Genomic DNA, 22757 nt, shown 5'->3' on the forward strand with positions numbered 1-22757 from the left:
AAATATAACAAATATGTGAACTATAGTTTAATTTGATAACATAAGAAGATACCTATAATAAAAACAGTAGAAAATATAATTGGATGGGTGAATTCTTATGATGAAGAGACTTGAAAACAGGAAGAAGAGTTCTGATTCAATACAATAAGGGAGAAACCACTATAGGTTTTAAGATAGAGAGCCATCATCAATGCAGTGTTGGAGAAAAATCTGGAAAGAGTTTGCAAGATAGCTTAGAAGAAAAAGTACTGAAAATGGAAGTCAGCTAAGAGGCTATTTTAATGTACAAGGATAATTTAATGAGGACCTGGGCTATAAAGGGAGCCAATAGGAAGAAAGAGGAATGATAAAACCAGGAAACGTAGATCTGGACAGGGGAGAACATAGGGCTCATGAGAGAAAAAAAAAAAGAGAACTGGAGGAACTTTCCAGAAGTATAGGTAATCTATACACTTCTAGTGAGGAGGGAAAAGGTAGGCAGTTGATTTTGAGGGTCCACACAGACACTCTAAAATAGAAGGGAAGTCGTACTCTACCTACTTAGAAATCCATAGGCATCAATTCAACTAAGAATTAGCTAGGTTGATATTGTCAAGTATTAAGCTTCCCCTGATTCCTTCCCCTGTCTCCTATGAAGTTTGACTTAAGAAAAGAATGGTGAGAAACAGAAAGGAATTTAAGTCTTTTGCATCACCAGCTATCCCACTCTGCTGAAATCAGAGTATGGGGAGTATGCCCACAGGCACCCCCCTCCCCTCCCATCTACTAAAGTGCTCAAACCACTTAAATAATGCTAATGATGTGGCTCACTGGTCTAGGTTTTAATTCTTTTTTAATTCTTTTTCTTCTTTTCTTTTTTTTTTGAAATGGAGTCTCCCTCTGTTGCCCAGGCTGGAGTGCAGTGGCATGATCTCGGCTCACTGAAACCTCCGCCTTCCGGGTTCAAGTGATTCTCCTGCCTCAGCCTCTGAGTAGCTGGGACTACAGGCACGTGCCATCATGCCTGGTTAATTTTTGTATTTTTAGTAGAGACGGGGTTTCGCCATGTTGGCCAGGCTGGTCTTGAACTCCTGACCTCAAATGATCCACCCACCTCAGCTTTCCAAAGTGCTAATATTACAGGCATGTGTTGCCACGCCTGGGCCATTTTTTTCAATGTGAACACAGTTACTAGTTTTGTGCTTCACTGAGGTATTTTAAAATATTTTAACATATGGAGAACAGAGTTGAGAATCTCAAATTCACTAAATTTGAAAATAACATTTAAAATATCCCAAATTATTCAACTCACTGTCCATTCTAAAACAAATTTACTAAAAAATTAAATAACTGATATAAAAGTGTGACTTGGTATCTCCAGTATGGTTACATTCCTACTCTTTTATTAATCAGATTGATTTAGCATCTAGAAGAAAAAGTACTATGCATACTGGTGGACCTTTATAAAACCCCAAGAATTCTTCAGCTAAAATAACATTCATGGTTCAAGAAAGAGAGAGTCCCCTACACTGAAATAACCTGTTACTTTAAAGTCAGTGCTTACCATGATCACTAAATAGAAGTTGCTTCCACTTCTGCCTTTCTGCCTCTGAAGCTTTAAATCCCAGCACAGATTTTAATTCTTGGAGCACTCTCTTGGATTCTTCATGCTCACGCTTCTGTCTCTCTTTGTCTTCTTGAGACAAGTAATAAAAATCATCCTTTCTGAAATCACTATCAATATCTATATCATCTACATAAGCTTCTAATTCCTGAAAATGAATAGAAGAAAAAGCACTTTACTTGAAGCAGACAATTCTCTAGTAAGCATTCATTTACTTGCACTTACTTATCTCTGAGATTAAAAAAAATGACTTGCATTTGGCACAGGTCATTAAAGCAGAGCTAAGAAAAGAAAAAAGTAAATATATACCTATGGATAAATTGAAATCTTCAAAAAAAAACCTAACAGTTGATACTAGAAAGCACTGTGGATAAAAAAGTTTAACAACTTCAGTGGTTATTTTTCTACTCAGAGAACATACCATCCACTTAGTTAGTGTTACAGCCATTAGCTATATCAAAACCAATCAAAATTAGAAGGGCAAGCAGTTTGGGGAGGTGGTCAGGCATGTTTGTTTTCTTGTGGTTCTTTCGGATTTCCCAGGAAGTTTGAACACTCTTCCTAGAATTAGGGAACACCCCACCTTATGGTCCTCCCTATCTCTAAGACAGAGGGTAGGATGCTTGCTTACCCAAGCAGTATCCTTACAGTATAGGCTCAGGTAAATGACCTGGGATCCTCTAATCAGACGTACCAGCATCAGATCAGATTTACAAGTCTGTGATAAAAGAAGCAGTCACCAGCTGGGCGCGGTGGCTCATGCCTGTAATCCCGCACTTTGGGAGGCCGAGGCGGGTGGATCACGAGGTCAGGAGTTCAAGGCCAGCCTGGCCAAGATGGTGACACCCTGTCTCTACTAAAAACTACAAAAATTAGCCGAGCGCGGTGGCAGGCGCCTGTAATCCCAGCTACTCAGGAGGCTGAGGCAGGAGAGTCGCTTGAACCCGGGCAGCAGAGATTGCAGTGAGTCGAGATCATGCCACTGCACTCCAGCCTGGGCCAAAGAGTGAGACTCGGTCTCGAAAAAAAACAAAAAAGAAGCAGGCACCAGGATGTTGCAGATATGTTTCTTGAGGTAGCACTTCTGGAGGTAATTTTTACTATTACAGCATTGATGGAGCAAGGGGCAATATCTCCACTCATTAACTTAGCAATGATATCTCCATTGCAACAGTTCTTTTGAGTGATTCGGCTGTTTACCCTAGCCTCATTCAAGCCTGCTTATCTGGCTCTCTGAAATATTCTGTAAGCTACCTAAAAGTTTAAATAAAGTGTCTGTTAAACTAACTAGGGTTGGTTTCCATTTGCAATTAAGAATACTGAATAGTAACTTGTTATTCAACATACACGAAAAAAAATACTGAGTAGATAATATGACCTAAGGAAAAGAGGTTTTCCTTAGAATGAACAAAAGTAATCTGTCAATATCCAATGCGATCATCAAAAAATTGTTTTTAAAAGTGAGGTATATCAGTACATGCAGTCAAGTGCACAGGGTTTTTACATATGCACACATACCAGTAACTGCTACTCAGGTCAAGATAAAATCATTCCCAGCATCCCAAAAGGTAGCTCTGCCAATGTACTAATTTTCAATGTGTTCAATCACTTTTGAAAGCCACTCAGATATGGACAATTAGATATAAATAACAACCAAAAAAAATCAGAGTTAAGCACTAAGGATTCAATGAATTCAGAGTTAAGCACTAAGAATTAACGATTTGATATAAATTCAATAAATTATGCTGTAATTTTGAAGCTCATTAGAAACATAAATCCAACAAGGGAAAGAACAGTAGTTTTCACCCTTACCTGCTCCTCTGGGATTGGATCTTTGTCTGCAATGTGTAGAGTAGGCTGCTTCAAAGGTACTACTGTACAATGTGGGTTTTCACATGCTATTTCAGGCTTGCCTTTAAAAAATGGGAGTGGGTGGGAATAAAGATAAGAAACAGACCACACAGAAACGAGTGAACATCTAATTAAAAATATCCTTGGGGCCAGGTGTGGTTGCTCATGCCTGTAATCCCAGCACTTTGGAAGGCTGAGGTGGAAGGATAGCTTGAGCCCAGGAGTTCAAGACCAGCCTGGAAACAAAGTAAGACCCTGTTGCTACAAAAACTAAAAAAGAAATCAGTTGGGCATGGTGGTGCACACCTGTAGTCCCAGCTACTTGGGAGGCTGAGGCGGGAGGATCGCTTGAGCTGGGGAGATCAAGGCTACAGTGAGCAGTGATCACGCCACTGCACTCCAGCCTGGGCAACAGAGCTAGATCCTGTCTCCCCGCCAAAAAATCCTTGGTACTAATACTTTGTCAATTTCATAGTCCAACTTGTTCTAATAATTTTTTATTTATAAAAAATAAAGATATTAAAATGAAAAACAATAAATTAGTAGATTTACAACTTAACTTTAAGTCTTTAAACTCTGGGAGAAGAGGACCTGCCCTTCTCTCTTCACCTCACCACAGTATCTGGTACACACCAGGTACTCTATAAATACTTGTTGAACAAAATATTATCATTCACAGCATAGGAATAGTCTTAAGACAGACCATCACTCTTCTTCACAAAATACAAACTTCAATCTTACCCTGAGGCTATTTTAACTCTCAGAAGTTGGAATTGGAAATGAGTTCACAAGTAAGTATCTTTACAAGAACACCCAAGTGAGTTTAACTTTGATTAATTCTTAAAATTTGTGTTTTGTATTTACTGACAGGCTTACTTAGTATCATATCTGGCTGGCTACCATTCATCATTGCCTTTCTACTTATAAAAAAAGAAGTATAGTTTAAACTTCTTGATTTTTTTTTTTTTTTTTTTTTTTTGAGATGGAGTCTCGCTCTGTCGCCCAGGCTGGAGTGCGGTGGCCGGATCTCAGCTCACTGCAAGCTCCGCCTCCCAGGTTCACGCCATTCTCCTGCCTCCGCCTCCCAAGTAGCTGGGACTACAGGCGCCCGCCTCGTCGCCCGGCTAGTTTTTGTATTCTTTAGTAGAGACGGGGTTTCACCATGTTAGCCGGGATGGTCTCGATCTCCTGACCTTGTGATCCGCCCGTCTCGGCCTCCCAAAGTGCTGGGATTACAGGCTTGAGCCACCGCGCCCGGTCTAAACTTCTTGATTTTTACTTTTCAAAAGTAACAATAGTTAAATGGTTTTAAAAAAGAAGTATTTTGGAAATGTTACAAAAAAATAACTGGTTAGTTTGTAGGAAAGATGGCAGAATGATTAATAAATTAATAGGAAGCACTAATGAGAGACAGAATAGCATAGTGGCTAAGAGCTATAGAGTTAGTCACACCTGGGTTAAATCCCAGCTCTTGCTGCTTTCTAGTTTAAATTACAGTTAACTGGCCAGGCACAGTGGCTCACGCCTGTAATCCTAGTACTTTGTGAGGCCAAGGCGGGAGGATCATGATGTCAGGAGTTCAAGAGCAGCTTGACCAACATGGTGAAATCCCGTCTCTACTAAAAATAGAAAAATTAGCTGGGCATGGTGGTATGTACCTGTAATCCCAGCTAACTAGGAGGCTGAGGCAGGAGAATTGCTTGAACCCAGGAGGCAGAGGTTGCAGTGAGCTGAGACTGTGCCATTACACTCCAGCCTGGTCAACAGAGCGAGACTCTGTCTCAAAAAAAAAAAAAAAGAAAAAGAAAAAGAAAAGAAAAGGCCAGATGCAGTGGCTCACGCCTGTAATCCCAGCACCTTAGGAGGCCAAGGTGGGTGGATCATGAGGTCAGGAGTTCGAGACCAGCCTGGCTAATATAGTGAAACCCCGTCTTTAATAAAAATACAAAAAGTAGCTGGGTATGGTGGCGTGCGCCTGTAGTCCCAGGTATTCGGGAGGCTGAGGCAGGAGAATTGCTTGAATCCGGGAGGCGGAGGTTGCAGTGAGGCGAGATCGCGCCACTGTACTCCAGCCTGGGCGATAGAGCGAGACTCTCTCCCCCCAAAATAAATAAATAAATAAATAAATAATTACAGTTATCTGTAGAACAGTGGTGAAAATAATAGTACTATCTTGTAAGATTAAAAAAGAATACATGAAAAGTGCTTAAAACAATGCCTGCTACAGATTACATGCTCAAAAACTGCTATTATTGCCTAATTAGCAGAACACAGATTTCATTATGTTGATGCTGACACCACAGATTGAGCTCTTTGAATGAAAAGAAAAAAAAATCCGTAAGACTATTAATAGCAATAAACAAGTACATTAAACAGTGTGCTGGTAATCCAGCTCTCAAACAAAACAAAACACCCAATTTGCAGCACTTCCTGATTTCCAGTTCCCACGGTGTAAATGTACCCACTGTGACCAATTTTAAGCTACCAATGATGTTAAACTGACTCACAAATTTCTGAATATTTAACAACCGTTGGAGAGCTAGCTCCAGCATGCAATTCATTTAACAAAAATCTAGCAAGAGGATGGGTGTGGTGGCTCCTCAAGCCTGTAATCCCAGCACTTTGGGAGGCCGATATGGGCTGATCACTTGAGGTTAGGAGTTGGAGCCCAGCCTGGTCAACATGGCGAAAACCCGTCTCTACCAAAAAACACAAAAACTAGCTGGGCATGGTGGTACACGGCTGTAATTCCAGCTATTCGAGAGGCTGAGGCAACACGATCATTTGAATTTGGGAGGTAGAGCTTGCAGTGAGCTGAAATTGCGCCAATGCACTCCACACTCCAGCCTGCACGACACAGTGAGACTCTTTCTCAAAAAACAAACACACACAAAAAGCCTAAAAAATTTTTAAAAACCCACCAGATTTTTAATTACATGCTTGCAGTAATAGCTTTTACAAACAGCACAGAAGGTTATAAAGTGAAAAAAGGTCCCTGATGACCTTATCCCTCAATTCTACTGTCTGAAAGCAGGGGCTTGCCAAATCTGTCCCACTACCTGTTCTTGTAAATAAATTTTTCCTAGAATACAGCCACACTCATTTAAGTATAGTCTATGGGTGCTTTCACACTGCAACAGCAGAGTAGAGTAGTTGTAACAGACACACCATATGGCCTGCAAGGCAGAGAATCTTTAGAGAAAAAAATTGCAGACCCTTGTCCCAGAGCAATGCTTCTCAAATTTCTCAGACTTTAATGTGGATACAAATCATCAGATCTTATTAAAATACAGGCAGATTTACAGTCAGGGGTGCATTTGTAACAAGCTCTCATGTGATGCTTATATGCTAGTCTGGGGACCACTCTGAGTAACAAGGCCCTAGAAGTAATAAATGTGAAGAGTTTTAAAATGATGTGACACACATACATACACATGTGTATACACATATATTTTTGAGACAGGGTCTCACTGTATCACCAAAGGTGAAGCTCAGTTGTGCAATCATCGCTCACTGCAGGCTCGACCTCCTGGGCTCAATCAATCATTCCACCTCAGCCTCCCGAGTAACTTTTTTTTGTAGAGATGGGGTTTTGCCATGTTGCCCAGGTTGGTCTCAAACTACTGGGCTCGAGTGATCCTCCCTCCTTGGCCTCCCAAAGTGCTGAGATTATAGGCATGAGCCACTGCACCTAGCCTGTGATATTTTTAACAATGGGAAACTGTTATTAACTGGAGATTCTTTTCTATGGCAATCCTCGAGTAATGCCAAAGTTATAACTTACTCTCAATGATTTCCTGAACTTACCATAATATATGTGTAGATATATATGTATATATACGTATGTGTGGGTGCATACATCTTTATATAAATTCTATATAAAATATGGAATGATTCATGAATTTGTACATCGTCCTTACACAAAGGACACATTAATTTTCTCTGTATCATTCTAATTTTAATACATGTGCTGCCAAAGCCAAATACCCTAATCTTGGTTTCTAAATGCCATTCTCCATTAAAAGGTTTTACAAGCCATTCCTCCCTCCATCTCCAGTTCCTTGCAACTACTGATCTGTTTTCTGTTCCTTCACCAACTTAAGAGTGCCTGGTAAGTGGAATAACATTGTATGTAGTGGTTTGAAAGTGACGTCTCCCACTTGGCATAATGTATCAGAGATTCATTCATCATGTTGTATGCATTGGTAGTTCACTTTTTTTTGTTGCTGACTAGTATTTCACTGTATGGATGGATGTAACAGCTTAGTCACATCCCAAAGCCTAGCTGCTTCTAGTTTTTAGTTTATGAACAAAATATTTACGTATAGGTTTTTGTGTGAACACTAAGTTTTTACATTTCTTGCTTAAATATGTAGGAATGATACTACTGGGTCATATGGTATATGCATTCATAGTGGTTAAAATTTTGATGAAGAAACCATATTTATAAAACCTCAGAGTATTTCTTCACAAAATAATCATCATGAAAGACTTTAAGGAAAAGGAGAATAAAGAGCATGACAACTGAACACCATACACAATCTAGGTCTAGACATATAAAAAATATTGGGACAATCAGGGAAATCTGAATGAGTTCTGTGGATAAAATGGTTGGTGTTCATTTTCTGATTTTGATGGTATACTGTGGGTACATAGAAGAATGTTCCTGTTTTACAAATATGCATACAGAAATATTTTAGAGGTAATGGGGTTTCAAGTCTACATCTTACTCTCAAATGGTTCAGACTAACACCACCATCAAAAGAATGACACACATATACAGACACATAGAAAGATAAGGCAATTGTGGCAGAATGTCAACAACTAGGGAATATTGATGAAGGAGACTTTCAACTATTGCAACTTTTCTGTAAGTTTGAAATGATTTCAAAATAAGACCTTTTTAAAAAAGATATGGCTAAAGCACCTGCTTCTTAAAATATTCAAATGAACATTTTTAAAATTTAAACCTGTGTAGTCATGGCCACTGTGAATTTTTTAGTGAGAAAAGTTTATGAACTATTTGTGTCTTAATCCATATCATTATTATCTATGAAGAAAAGTCAGACATACAGAAAATAATTAGAAAATGGCTTAATTATCTACCCAATGAGGTGAAGAAAGTTTTCACAGTAATGGTTAACAATAATGGATAAGTGTTAAACTAAGATTCAACATCTCAGAGTATGCTAAAGGAGGGGTGAATGGGATGCATCTTTCTTTCTTTTTTTTTTTGAGAAGGAGTCTCGCTCTGTCGCCCAGGCTGGAGTGCAGTGGTGCGATCTTGGCTCACTGCAACTCCGCCTCCTGGGTGCACGCCATTCTCCTGCCTCAGCCTCCCGAGTAGCTGGGACTACAGGTGCCCACCACCATGCCCAGCTAATTTTTTGTATTTTTAGTAGACACAGGGTTTCACTGTGTTAGCCAGGATGGTCTTGATCTCCTGACCTCATGATCCACCTGCCTCGGCCTCCCAAAGTGCTGGGATTACAGGTGTGAGCCATCACACCCCGCCCCTTTTTTTTTTTTTTTTTTTTTAACAGACAGTGTCTCGCTCTGTTGCCCAGGCTGGAGTACAGCAGTGGCGTGATCATAGCTCACTGCAGCCTCAAACTCTTGGGCTTAAGCAATCCTCCTGCCTCAGCCTCCTCAGTAGCTGGGCACTCAGCCACTCCTATCACCGTGCCTGGCCAGGATGCATCTTTTAACAACCAAAGGTCTTCTGAGTGTTTCTGTTTGTAGAAAATGTACACAGAAGCTCTAGATGCCATATCAGAAAGTTTAATATGCATAAGTATTTGCATATATCAGAGTTTCTTGGTAGATTTATCCTTTGGAGAAAAAATTATTCACAGTTTACATCTGAGATATTAAGAAAACCTTCGGGTAATAAATCAGTAATTAGCATGTTAATATTTCCTCTGGAGAAAGTGAATACTTTTACTATCTAAGGATTTGTTCAAGCTTGTTTAAGACACTAAATAAATTATTACAAATTTAGCTGTAAACACAAAAATAACAGGATGGTAAAGCGTTAATTATCTTTAGCAGCAATGCAAATTCTATGCCTAAGTCTGAGTAGCCTCAAAATAAAGATCCAAGAGATAGATATGGTACTGGTTTGCAGCACAGTTTTCAAAAATTGATGTGCCAAACATTGAAAAATGAAATCAGTGAGGTAAAAACAAGCATAAAATTGGAGTCACATAAAAGCAGCTTGGTGGAAAAATCTCAAGACTATTTTTTTTTTTTTTACCTAGTAGCACAAAGCATCTGATATATTATTAAATAACGACACAATATGTGGATCTTAGTACTAAATATGCAGTGCCACCAATTATATCATTTGTATATTATTTTTGAATGACTGAAGAAAGTATTTTATCTTAAAAGAAAAACTCAAGTTCCTAGCCCCAGACTATCAAACTCATTCTTTTATTATCCTAACTGAAAAAGAGTTTCTGGAAGTTCTAATAATAGAAAAATACTATCAAAATTTATTATCTCATTTCAGTTTTTTTAAAAAAGAGATATGATTCACTGAACTTTCAAATCATATTCATTTTTAATTTACAAAATGAGAGTCAAGAATTGTATTCAGTGTCACTTTGTACATATAAATTCAACATTAAAAAAAGTAAATTAAGAAATTTTGAAGCTAGTTTCATCATGAAGACAAGAAGTCCACCTAATAAAATCCTACCAGAGTAGAATAAGCATGTCTGCTAAGCATATGGCAAAGACATCTCTCACAGGTACCTTTTTTATCCGTATTTCTTCGTAGCAGTTTGTCGACTTGAGAAATGGCCTCTTCCCAGCAATTGTTGCTTGCTTGAACGTGGGGCTGAATCAACTTTAATTTCTGTTCTAGGATGGGATAAGCCTCTGACACTAGTTCTTGTGTTTCTTTAGTACAAACAAGCTTTTCAAGTTCATCTTCAAGAATTATTACCCTGAGTCATAAAGAAAAACAGAAACAGGTTTCTATAATATGAAATGAAAAATTTATAATTTATAAGGCTTATTTTAAAATAAGCTTAAATCCCAGCACTTTGGGAGGCCAAGGTGGGTGAATGGCTTGAGCTCAGGAGTTCAAAACCAGCTTGGGCAACATGGTGAAACCCCATTTTCACCAAAAATACAAAAAATTAGCCGGGTGTGGAAGCATGTGCCTAAGGATGAGGTGGGAGGACTGCTTGAGCCTGGGAGGTAGAGGTTGCAGTGAGCCTCGATAGCGCTACTGCACTTCAGCCTGGAGGATGGAGTGAAACCTCACCTCAATTAAAAAAAAAAAAAGGAAAAAGGCTTATAATAAGATGAAAAAAGTTCTGGAGTTGGACTGTGATATGGCTGCACAACAATGTGTATACACTTAATGCCACTGAACTGTACATTTTAAAATGATTAAATGATAAATTTTGTTATATATACTTTGCCATAATTTTTTAAAAAGCTTATAAAGAGTATTAAATATTTATTCAATAAATATTTCTTGCCTACATACTAGGCATTTTATGGGCTAAAAAGAAAAAAATAAGCTCATCTGCTATTTATAAGAAATAACAAATGATATTACACATATATGTAAGTAAAATATAATATCCACCCCCCCCCCACTCCTCCCTACCCTCACTTTCCCTGCCAACAACAGCTCCCTGGCTCCCTCCCCACTTGGATGTGGCTGGAGCTGGTGACACACAAGACTGGAGACACCACAGACCCACGACCCGGAGCAGCTTGGAGGCAGTGAATAATAACTCTTCAGGTCTGCAATAACAAATGGCCTCCAACAAAACCACATTGCAAAAAATGGGAAAGAAACAGAATGGAAAAGTTAAAAAGTGAAGAGGCAGAGCCTGATGAATTTGTGGTGGAAAATGTACTAGATTGACATGTAGGGAATGGGAAAGTGGAATATTTCCTGAAGGGATTTACAGATGCTGACAATACTTGGGAACCTGAAGAAAATTTAGATTGTCCAGAGTTAATTGAAGCATTTCTTAATTCTCAAAAAGCTGGTGAAGAAAAAGATGGTACAAAAAGAAAATCTTTATCTGACAGTGAATCTGATGAAGCAAATCAAAGAAGAAAAGAGATGCTGTTGACAAACCAAGAGGATTTGCCAGAGGTCTTGATACTGAAAGAATAATTGGTGCCACAGACGGCAGTGAAGAATTGATGTTGCTCATGAAATGGAAGGATTCAGATGAGGCAGACTTGGTGCTGGCACAAAAGGCAAATATGAAGTGTCCTCAAATTGTAACTGCTTTTTATGAAGAAAGACTAACTTGGCATTCTTGTCCATAAGATAAAGCCCAATTATTGTTCACATTGTGTGTGTGTGTGTGTGTATGTATGTGTGTGTGTGTGTGTGTGTGTATATAGACACATGTATACACACACACACACACATATATATATAAAATTTGCGGTTGGGCGCGGTGGCTCACATCTGTAATCCCAGCACTTTGGGAGGCCAAGGCTGGTGGATCACCTGAGGTCAGGAGTTCAAGACCAGCCTGGCCAACATGGTGAAATCCTGTCTCTACAAAAATACAAAAATTAGCTGGGTGTGGTGGCAGGTACCTGTAATTCCAGCTACTCAGGAGGCCGAGGCAGGAGAATCGCTTGAACCTGGAAGGCAGAGGTTGAAGTGAGCTGAGATCACGTCACTACACTCCAGCCTGGGCAACAGAGTGCCAGGCTCTGTCTCAAAAAAAAAAAAAAAAAGGGGGGGGGCAGAGGGGAGCGTCTTGGTTTTTTACTTACTAGTGTGACAAAATAACTACATTCTAATGAAAATCAAGTTTGATATGCTCATTTTGAAAGTAGTGTTGGAAGACTTGTTGGGTTTTTCTTTTTTGCATCAATAGCACTGGTTACTTTGAATAAATAAACAAAAGCTTTCTGTAGTTGCTTCCTTTATCAGAAAAGAAAAAGACTACAATATCATAAATAATTAGAACTATCATTTTATTTCCATTTTACAGATAATAAGGAATTAGGCCCAGAGAGTTGGGGAAACTTGCCTAGAGTCAGAAAGCTGGTAAGATGTAAAACTGGGCTGAATACAGGCACAAAAGGATAATACCACAGAGAGACAGATAGTGTGATGAGAAATCAGAAGAAGGGAAAATTACAACCAACTGTAAGGACAGATGGGGAACAACTAAGGAAGAGGTATTTCTGAGGTAGCACTGAAGGGATGGATAAAATTTGGGCCCATATACAAAAGGTGAGGAACGTTGTTCTTTTTATTTTATTTTTTTTTGAGACAGGGTCTCACTCTATCACCCAGGCTAGTGCAGTAGTGTGATTTCGGCTCACTGCAACCTCAACCTCCAGGGGTCAGGTGATCCTCCCACCTCAGCCTCCCAAGTAGCTGGGACTACAGGTGTGTACCACCACGACTGGCTAATTTTTGTATTTTTTTTTTGTAGAGATAAGGGTTCACCATGTTGCTCATCTCAGCTCCTGGGCTCCAGCAATCTGCTCTTCTCGGCCTCCCAAAGTATCAGGATTATAGGCATTAGCCATTGCGCCTGGCCAGAACCTTGTTCTATTAGGTTCGTGCAAAAGTAATTGAGGTTTTTGCCATTACTTTTTTTTTTTTTTTTTTGAGACAGAGTCTCACTCTGTCACCCAGGCTGGAGTGCAGTGGCACAATCTTGGCTCACTGCAAGCTCCGCTTCTCGGGTTCACATCATTCTCCTGCCTCAGCCTCCCAAGTAGCTGGGACTACAGGCACCCGCCACCACGCCCAGCTAATTTTTCTGTGTTTTTAGTAGAGATGGGGTTTCACCATGTTAGCCAGGACGGTATCGATCTCCTCACCTTGTGATTCGCCCACCTTAGCCTCCCAAAGTGCTGGGATTACAGGCATGAGCCACCTCGCCTGGCCTGCCATTACTTTTAATGGCAAAAACTGCAATTACTTTTGCACTAACCTATAGAAGGACCATGGGAAAAGGCATTTATACAGTTTGGCTGGACTGAAGGAAAGGAATGAGAAATAAAGATAGAAACAGAGTGTGGTCAAGTTATGACAAACACTTCTATAGTATGTTTTGTAAAGACTTTAGTCTGAGCTGCTATGACTCCGAAACAAGTCAAGATTTTCAGTGAAATGAGAAGGCAAATATAAGCCTCAGCAACATTAATCTGGCTATACACACCCTGGAGGTGGGGAGAACAGTTAGAGATTAACGCCCTAGTGTAGGGAAGGGACAATATGGTCCCTTCCCTACACTAGGGCACTGAGAGCACTGAGAGTGGGAACAGCAAAGGAGACATGGGGGAGAGGTGTGAAACACAAAAAGAGCATTCTAAATATAAAACACAAAACAATTATTTAGTTAACAATTTAAAAAGTTGTATGTAGCAGCACTACAGAGCAAATTGGATATGATGGTTTGTGACTGGTGTGCTTTCTAGTGAAAATACTTAGAAAGGAGAGACATTAGCATATATGGAATATTCCACTTTAAAACAGGACAAAAACTTTCTATGCATAATCCACAATTCCTACCCATGGTAAAAGCTCCTCTTTTTTGTGTTCATGTCTACCCACATTGTGTAGCACGCTTTCTTCCCTGAGCCATCTTCCCTCACTTTAATGCATTCTAATATGTGCCGTATATTTCTGATTCTATTGCCAAAACTTACTTCTTCAGAGACTCTGGCTTTGCCTACAACCTGTCCACTGAAATCTTATTTTCCTTTGATGACAATTCAACCTTTGCCACCCACTCAAGTGGAGATGGCCTTTTCGCCCAGTTCCCTGTAGGAGGCAGGGCTAAGAAACTGGTTAGCATTTACCTGCTTTCTTAGAACAGCAGATATAGACCACTGGAATACCCTGAGTTCATAGTGTCTTCATTTTTCTTATGTCATAATCTTTATATCAGCCTTATATCAAGCCCATCTCAGGCCTTGAACTGATGGGTAAAAATTTAGCTTCTCAAAATGTCTTTCTGACTTTAAGTTCCTATCCTTGTATCTCTTATCTTCCCTAATTCCAGTGAAACTAGCCTTCTGATTTTGCTGATATGTCAGTCCTTTTGACCCATTTTTATTTACATAATTAAATGCTGCCTTCCCCATTCCACTTCTTGCCTTGCATCCCAGGGTCAAGTACATCAACTACAATCTTGTCAGCTCTTTGAATTCCTAGGACCTTCTTGATTACCAACACAACATGAACCCAACCATTCATTTGATCCAGTCCTACATGATGAATATTTAACTGTTACAGAAAAATTTCACTGGAAATGACTGTATTCAATTAAATGCCTTGATTCAATTTTTAAACTTGAAAACTTCGTAGAAATATGTGAAAATAGTATTTTCAGCTGATGAAGGTATACCGAAGTGGGACATAAAAATTTAGAAATTAAGGTAGAGTACCAACAATTTCATGCAAGGCAGGAAATGAACAAATATAAACTCTAGACTCTGCATTTTGCTTTTCAACTGGTACCACAAAGCTTGTCCTGTGATACAAAAAAATTTAGATCTGCTGTAATTTATTTAGAAAAATAGCAATATGTTACTCTTCCACTACCCACAACAATGCCTCTTGTAACACACTGTTCCAATATTGATAGATATTTCTATTGGACTGCAGGTTCCAGTTGAAGAGCACTACCTTAAGAGAGTTAAAAGAAACTCATTCTTTATAACCATCTCCATTTCAGCTCTCAAAGAGAATGAACAACACCTGCTTTTACCTACCTTTCCAAGTTTTCTGCTGAACTAAGGAAAAGTAAAAACTGTAACTCCCTCAAGTTATAGTACTTACAAATTATTATTACTATTATTTTTGCTATATTTGTAGCTATAAATCACCCTTCATGCTCATGTCTCAATTTTGCTTCTTTTTTTCTAGCTAGGACACAAGCCAACAACCACAATGGTACACGAATGAAGCTTGCTAATCACCGAGACCTTTCTCGGTATAATTTCTAAACTTACTCATTCAGTAATGCTTTCAGATGGAGCTGCAAGCTACGCACTGCTGTGTGAACATTATTCAGTTCTCTTGACTTCTGTTGAGTTTTGGATAAACACTGTGGTACTGACTGGTGCTGAGTTTCAAAGTATCGATAGAACTCATAGCTGCGCTTAAGCTCTTCCAAACAGGCAGAATGAGCGTGAGGTAGACCTTGAGTCACATCAGATAAGATACGATGAGGCAGAAGTGCTGGAGTAAGTAAGGGCCCAGGAGGTGAATTGGCTGTAGAAAGTAATAGGGCTAACCGTCTGAAGAACTCTGAACTCTGTGCCACCCAGAGTTGGAACAAAACCTAAAGAAAAAAGAAAAAAGGACTAGATCAATAACAAATATTGGTCAGTGTTCAAAGCAAACTATAAATTTGTTTATCTTAACTTCTGGTTTAAATTTTGCACTTTATCCTAAATAATAAATATAACTGAGCTTAAACTACCTTAAGATGAGCCAAGAATATGATTTCAAATTATGTATGTGGGAACCTGTTATTCCAATACAGCAGGTAACATCAATATATAATTTACTACAGTTCTGTCCTAGATGGAAAGTGTTGATGGCATGAGATACTTTAGTAAAAGTGAATCTTCACTCATTATTTAAAAAAAATTTTCACACAGAAAAGAAGACAGTAGGACTAGTGGATATATATATATTTCTCCAAAGAAATGAGTCACATGGATCAAAAGCTTGGGTTTCAAAATAAGACTATTACCTTGCCCTATGAATTAGCTAAGAAATTAACATAAAAATCAGTCCAGGGCTAGGTGCAGTGGCTCACGTCAGTAATCTCAGCACTTTCGGAGGTGGAGGCGGGGAGATCACTTGAGGTCAGGAGTTTGAGACCAGCCTGGCCAACATGGTGAAACCTCGTCTCTACTAAAAATACAAAATTCATCCAGACATGGTGGTGGTGGTGTGTTTGCAGTCTCAGCTACTTGGGAGGCTGAGGCAGGAAAATCATTTTAACTTGGGAGGCGGACGTTACAGTGAGCTAAGATAGTGCCACTGCACTCCAGCCTGGGTGACACAGCAAGACTCCATCCAAAAAAAAAAAAAAAAAAAATCAATTGAATACTCCAGGAATGTCTGACATGAGAAATTGCAAAACCTATTATTTTAATTAATTAATTAACTAATTTTTGCCATAGAGTCTTGCTCTGTTGCCCAGGCTAGAGTACAATGGCATGATCATAGCTTACAGAAATCTCAAACTCCTGGGCTCAAGTGATCCTCCTGCCTCAGCCTCCTGAGTAGCTAGAAACACAGGCATGTACCACCATACTCAGCTAATATTTAAGTTTTAGAGATGGGGTCTCAGTATGTTGCCAGGATAAATCCCATTCTTCTTCTTCTTCTTCTTCTTTTTTTTCTAAAAGCAGTCTGAATATGTTCATAGGCCCATTCCTGAGATACATCCTGAATCCTGGCAGCAAAATATTTCTCCAGATACAGTCGTATTCAAGATGAGGACAGTATCCCGAAACAAATGTATGAGGAAACAATGTAGTATGAAACAAGAGGTAGCAGGCAATAAAAAGAGGATGAAACCACTTTTGGTAATTTAGATTCCAATTATTCACAACTATGAAAATAGATATTATTTAGATGGTTTTATTAAATGAATTTTAAAATTATGCCAATAATGAATTAAGGTAATTTCAAGTAAATCTATTTTACCATTAACTTGTTTTATTTTTTTAAAGTGAGCAAGGCCAAATTTCCTAGTTGCTACAGATGAGATATCTAGGGATTCTTGACTTACAAGTTCACTTACAAGTCTTCTTATTCAACTATTAAATTTTATGATTACAATGATTTTTATTATTTTATTTGTTCATTCAGAAATGATTTCTTGAGCACCCACAAGGTGCCAGGCACTGTTCTAGGTGCAGATAAACAGCAGAGAGCAAAAATGAAAAGAGTCTCTACTCCAATGGAGCTTATATTAGTAGAGGGGCACAGATAATAATCTACAAGTAAAAGATACTATTTCCCTTTTGCTATAATGATTGTCCAGGAAGAAAAAGATAGTGTTTCTTGGTTGATGGGAAAAATACAGCAAAGAAGGGGAATTGTGTGTGTGTGTGTGTGTGTACACATATGAAAGAGGGGAAGAGAGACAGAAAGCAGGAAGGAGAGAGAAGAAGGGGGTGGCCAGGTAGGTCTCTAAAAGTGTCACCTAAAGGAAGTGAGCCATGAGATCATCATCAAGGAAGAGAGTTCTAGGGAGCAGGAAGTCAAGTGCAAAGTACTGTTGTGGGAGCACACAGGGCAGATCTATGGAACAAGAAGAAGCTCAGTATGGCTGGGGCCAGGTAAGCAATGGGGAGCCACTGAAGGTTTCTGAGCAGAAGCGTGACATAATCTGATTTATGCATTAACAGGCCCATACTGGCTGCTGAGTTGAGAGATTACAAGAAAATGAGAGTAGAAGTAGAGAAACCAGTAAGGAAGTGACTGCAATACTCCAGATTAGCATTAATGAGACCACAGTGGTTAGCAGTGGAAGGTGAGCAGCAGATGGACTCTGGATCCACTGTGAAAGTAGAACCAATATAATCTCTTGACTGATTGGTATTGAGAGAATAAGAGCTAACAAGGATGATTCCAGCATGTTGGGTCAAGATAACTGCAAGAATCAAGTTGGGGGCCGGGCGCGGTGGCTCAAGCCTGTAATCCCAGCACTTTGGGAGGCCGAGACGGGTGGATCACGAGGTCAGGAGATCGAGACCATCCTGGCTAACACGGTGAAACCCCGTCTCTACTAAAAAAAAACTACAAAAAAACTAGCCGGGCGACGTGGCGGGCGCCTGTAGTCCCAGCTACTTGGGACAGCTTACTGCGGCTTTTAAAAAGACTAAAGGCAGGGCGCAGTGACTCCTACCTGTAATCCCAGCACTTTGGGAGGCTAAGGTGGGAGGACTGCTTGAGGCCAGTAGTTGGGAGACCAGCCTGGGAAACATAGTGAGACCCCTGTCCCTACAAAATATTTTCTTAAAAATTAGCCAGGCATGGTGGCATGTAACTGTTGTCCCAGTTACTTGGGAGGCTAAGGTGGGAGGATCGCTTGAGCCCAGGAGTTCAGGGTTACAGTGAACCACGATTGCACCACTGCGCACCAACTGCGTGACTGAGCAAGACCTTGTCTCTAAAGACTAATTTATTATCCAATCACTGTCATATTATCCATTTAAACCAGAACTCAGAAATATGTATTTCTTTTTTCCTTGGATAAGGAGATAACCATAGCCAATAGGTAAACAGAAAATTTGATTTAAAGCATTTCACAATGTGTGCATTTATTTTTCTAGAGCAGGAAACATATGACTTTATAAATTTAAAAAACTAGTTAAAAACTTAAAGGAAAAGAGAGGGATAAGGACTCTGTTCTAGGGACTGATTGAGTATCCCTAATCCAAAAATTTGAATGAAATCCCAAATGCTCCAAAATTTGAAACTTTTTGAACACCAACATGGCAGTTAAAGGAAATGCTCATTGGAACATTTCAAATTTCAAATTTTCGGATTAGGGATGCTCAATCTCAATGTGTAATGCAAATATTCCAAAATCTGAAAAAATCCAAAATCCAAAACACTTCTAGTCTCAAGCAATTTGGATAAGAAATATTTAACCTGTATTTCATTTATGTCTCCTCAGGCTACAATTCGGAGGTTGCTTTTCTTTCCAAAGGTGCAATACTTGCTATCACTAAACTTTCCTGAGGGAAGATATGTTAACAATAAAAAATAAATCCAAAATGTATTTTCTTTAGAGGGGGCAATGTGCTTTTAAAAATTTAATTTACAAAATCTATTTTTAAATTTCTTATCTGAATAACAATACAGTGGCAACTACAGAAGGGGACAACACACGGTTTTTGAACATTACAGGGGTTTTCAACAGTTTGCAAAGTCTATAAAGTTCCTCAAGATAAGGTTCCTTGCAGAGCCTGATAAATGTGGTAACTGTAATACAATTATTGAGTTTGGTTACAGGTTAGTTATAGGTAAAAGTAAAAGAAATATAAAAATACTATTATACTTTGATTTGTAAAACACTGAGTAAGCAAAAAGAATCTAGCTATATCATTGTTGGAAGGCAGGATGGGGATACAGCAACAGAGAACAAGTCTCACGTTTCAGAGCAGGTCATATCAGATAGAATTTCAAAAATCAGCTAACATTTATTAATTGCTTACTCTACACCAGGCACTGAACTGACAAACATCTAATCCTTTGGAGGCAAGCATTGCAATTATCCCATTTTAATAAACACAGAAACAATCAGAAACAATGATTTGCTTGGGACCACACAGTAGTCAAATAATGGAGCTAGAGTGAAACCTGGAAAATCTGACTCCACAGGGTCCACAACTTCTCTTTGCTGCCTGTACTTAAGCTAGAGTACAATTCAGGATTTAATATGCTTTTAAAAACAGTACATCAACAGCATAAAGAAAAAATCTCCAAGGCATCTTGAGTTAACAAAAAGTAATTTAAAAGGAAATGAAATACTATAATTCTTTCTCCAAGTCCTTCTTAAAGAATAACAGCTATTACCATTTGGGGGTACCCATTATATGACAAGCCCTGTTTGAGGTATTTAATATGTCTTCTCATTTAATCTAACACCTTATAAGGCAGGGATGGCAACTCCTTTTCACAGGTGACGTAAGTTTAAAGAATAACTTATTCAAAGGCAAATGGCTAGTCAGTCAGGGCTAAAATATAAACCCAGGTTTGCTCAGTTTTCCACATTAAGAATCTCTTAAATTGTACTTTGAAAAAAATATTTATTTTCCTTAAAGAACAAAGCATGGTTAGGATATTAAATTTGAAAGGGGGTGAAATTACCTATAGTCCCACCATCCCGAAGAGTAGCTATATATATCTTGGTATTTTCTCCTTATTTTTTTTTTTAAACAGGGTTGTGGCCATATTGCATATACACTTATATATCCTGATTGTTTCACTGGTAACAGATGTTTCTCCAAGTTTTTACAGAATTGTCACGAGCAAGCTATAGCTGCTACACAATGGTTCACCATGTGGCTCTGGCATGACTCACGCAGCCACACCTCTATTTTTGAACTTTCAGGCAGTGTTCCATTGTGCACCATTATAAACACAAAGTGAACAAGCAACTTGGTATATAACGCTTGACTATGTTTAGAATAATTTCCTGCAGTTTGTAGAAGGGGAATTACAAATTCAAAGGATAAATCATTTAAAAGGCTCTTTACATGTCAAGTTGCATTCTGAAAAAACTTTAGAGAATTGAGGAAAGTACTGCAGCAGCCTAAGTAAGAAATGATGGTGGCTGGGACTAGGATGGTGGGGCTGCAGGGTTGGATACAGAAAAAAGTGGATGGGTTTAAAATACATTTTCAAGGTATAAGTAAGAATCTGCTAACAGACTGGATCCGAGTGGGCAAAAAGAGGGACAAGAAAGATGGTGTCCAGGTTTCTAGTTTAAGTTTTGAGGTGCCATTTATTGAGACGAGTTAAAATGGGAGTAAGAATAGGTCAAAGCAAATTTTAAGCAGGAGAGAAAGAAAACAAACAAGATAATTAGAATACTTACGTTGATTTAGAAAATGTAAAAGATATGGAAGTCAATACAGTCTCAAAACAAAATGGATCTTGATAAATGCTAACAATACTTGCACTAATTTTCATGGTATCAAGCGAAATTTTAAAAACTAAAAACAAAGAAACATATAAGGAGAGTTTATTCAACACTTAATAGGAACTTAAGACATTTGGATCAATGTCTTAAAAATACTATTGGAGGCTGGGTGAGGTGGCTCATGCCTGTTATCCCAACACTTTGGGAGGCTGATGTGGGCAAATCGTTTGAGCTCAGGAGTTTGAGAGCAGCCTGGGCAACATGGCGAAACCCTATCTCTACAAAAAATACAAAAATTAGTTAGGTGTGGTGGCATGTACCTGTAGTCCCAGCTACTCGGGAGGCTGAGGTAAGAGGATCACTGAGCCTGGGGAGGTTGAGGATGCAGTGAGCTGTGACTAAGTCACACTGTACTCCAGCCTGGGTGACAGAGTGAGACTTTGTCTCAAAACAAAAACAAAAAAATTTGTTTCCAATGATGGCTGCTATAGTAATGTCATGAACATACTTTTGGTATATCTTTGGTTACTTTCTGAGATAAATCTGTAAGGGCAAATTAAAATTGCTAGAATAAAGCAATTTTGCTTCATACACCTGTATGAAGATTGGTATTCAATGCTAAAGTGAACCAGTTTATACTTTCACCACTGGTCTGTGTGAGGTCTCCCTGAATCTTCAATGATAATGAAATTACCAACTTTCAATATCCTTGGCAAAATGGTCAGCTTATTATTTTTATTTGTGTTCTTTCATTACTAAAATGAAAAATTTGTATCATATTTATTGGCCATTTGTATTTCTTCTTTTCTTGTTTTTTCTTTTTAGGCTAGTCAAATGAAGCAGCGGGAGTGAGAAGGAACAAAGAAATCTGTAACTGGTTGTGATCAATTCGTTGTAAAATACAACCTCACTGGGACTAGCCTGTGTTTCTTTTTTTGTGAACTGTCAGTTCAGCTAAATGTACCCTTTCATGTGGCTTTTAATGTATGAAAAAAAATCTTAAGAATTTTGGAGATAACACATTATCCATGTTTGTTGAAACAAATGGCTAGTTATAAAATCACTCAAATTGGTCTCCAATTAAAGTAAATTCACTTATCTCCAAACTCTAATTTAAGGCATTTCTTTAAGCATTTTAAGTATTTGGAGATCAAAATCTAAGGATCTCCTCTTCCAATCCATAATAAAGATTATGCTCTCGGCACTTAAAGACAGTGTTACAAACATCACCCGTGCATTTATGATGATGGCGTGCAGCAAACAATGAGGGGAACAGGCGCACCATTTACATTCAGAAAGCATAGACACAATCCAAGTGCATCTATCTTTTCTTTAGCCCTTCCCTTCCCTTCCACAAATGGATTACCTTCAATGCGGGCAGGCTGAAGCCATCTGTAAAGTTATGTGCTTCCTCTTCTGAAATCTGCTCTTCACTAAGTCCAAGGCCCAGCTCCTTAAAAGGCACCACACAGATGTAGTTGGTTACATTGTCACTCTCAGAGTTCAGGGGGTAGGTTAAATTAGGTTAAGGCAATCAGCAAAGCCTTTTCATGAAAGCATAAAAGATACAGTGAAATTGTCCTACATCACATTTACTAATCTTTATTCTGAACTTTTGGATGAGGAGATTTACTGTAGTTTTTAAACAAAAATTAATTTTAAAT

General features: G+C 38.7%; 1 protein-coding gene, 1 non-coding gene and 1 pseudogene across 26 annotated transcripts in view; 1 reads left to right on the forward strand and 2 right to left on the reverse strand.

Moving 5' to 3' along the window:
* Window positions 1–22757, reverse strand: part of VEZT (vezatin, adherens junctions transmembrane protein) — an 89728-nt gene that overhangs the window by 4523 nt on the left and 62448 nt on the right. For all 25 annotated transcript variants that reach the window (XM_033221002.1, XM_033221011.1, XM_033221016.1 and 22 more), the window contains 5 exons: window positions 22460–22607; window positions 15428–15759; window positions 10214–10407; window positions 3416–3516; window positions 1544–1751 (listed from right to left, as the gene is read on the reverse strand). In XM_033221002.1, the coding sequence (XP_033076893.1) occupies window positions 1544–1751; window positions 3416–3516; window positions 10214–10407; window positions 15428–15759; window positions 22460–22607 (983 nt within the window). The remainder of the gene's footprint in view (window positions 1–1543; window positions 1752–3415; window positions 3517–10213; window positions 10408–15427; window positions 15760–22459; window positions 22608–22757) is intronic.
* Window positions 7334–7441, reverse strand: LOC117091184. Its single transcript, XR_004440300.1, has one exon. It is a non-coding gene; the product is annotated as a U6 spliceosomal RNA (small nuclear RNA).
* LOC117090751 lies at window positions 10885–15421 on the forward strand (annotated as a pseudogene).

This window comes from Trachypithecus francoisi, unplaced genomic scaffold, assembly GCF_009764315.1.
Source record: "Trachypithecus francoisi isolate TF-2019V2 unplaced genomic scaffold, Tfra_2.0 Lachesis_group11, whole genome shotgun sequence".
Lineage (NCBI taxonomy): Eukaryota > Metazoa > Chordata > Mammalia > Primates > Cercopithecidae > Trachypithecus > Trachypithecus francoisi.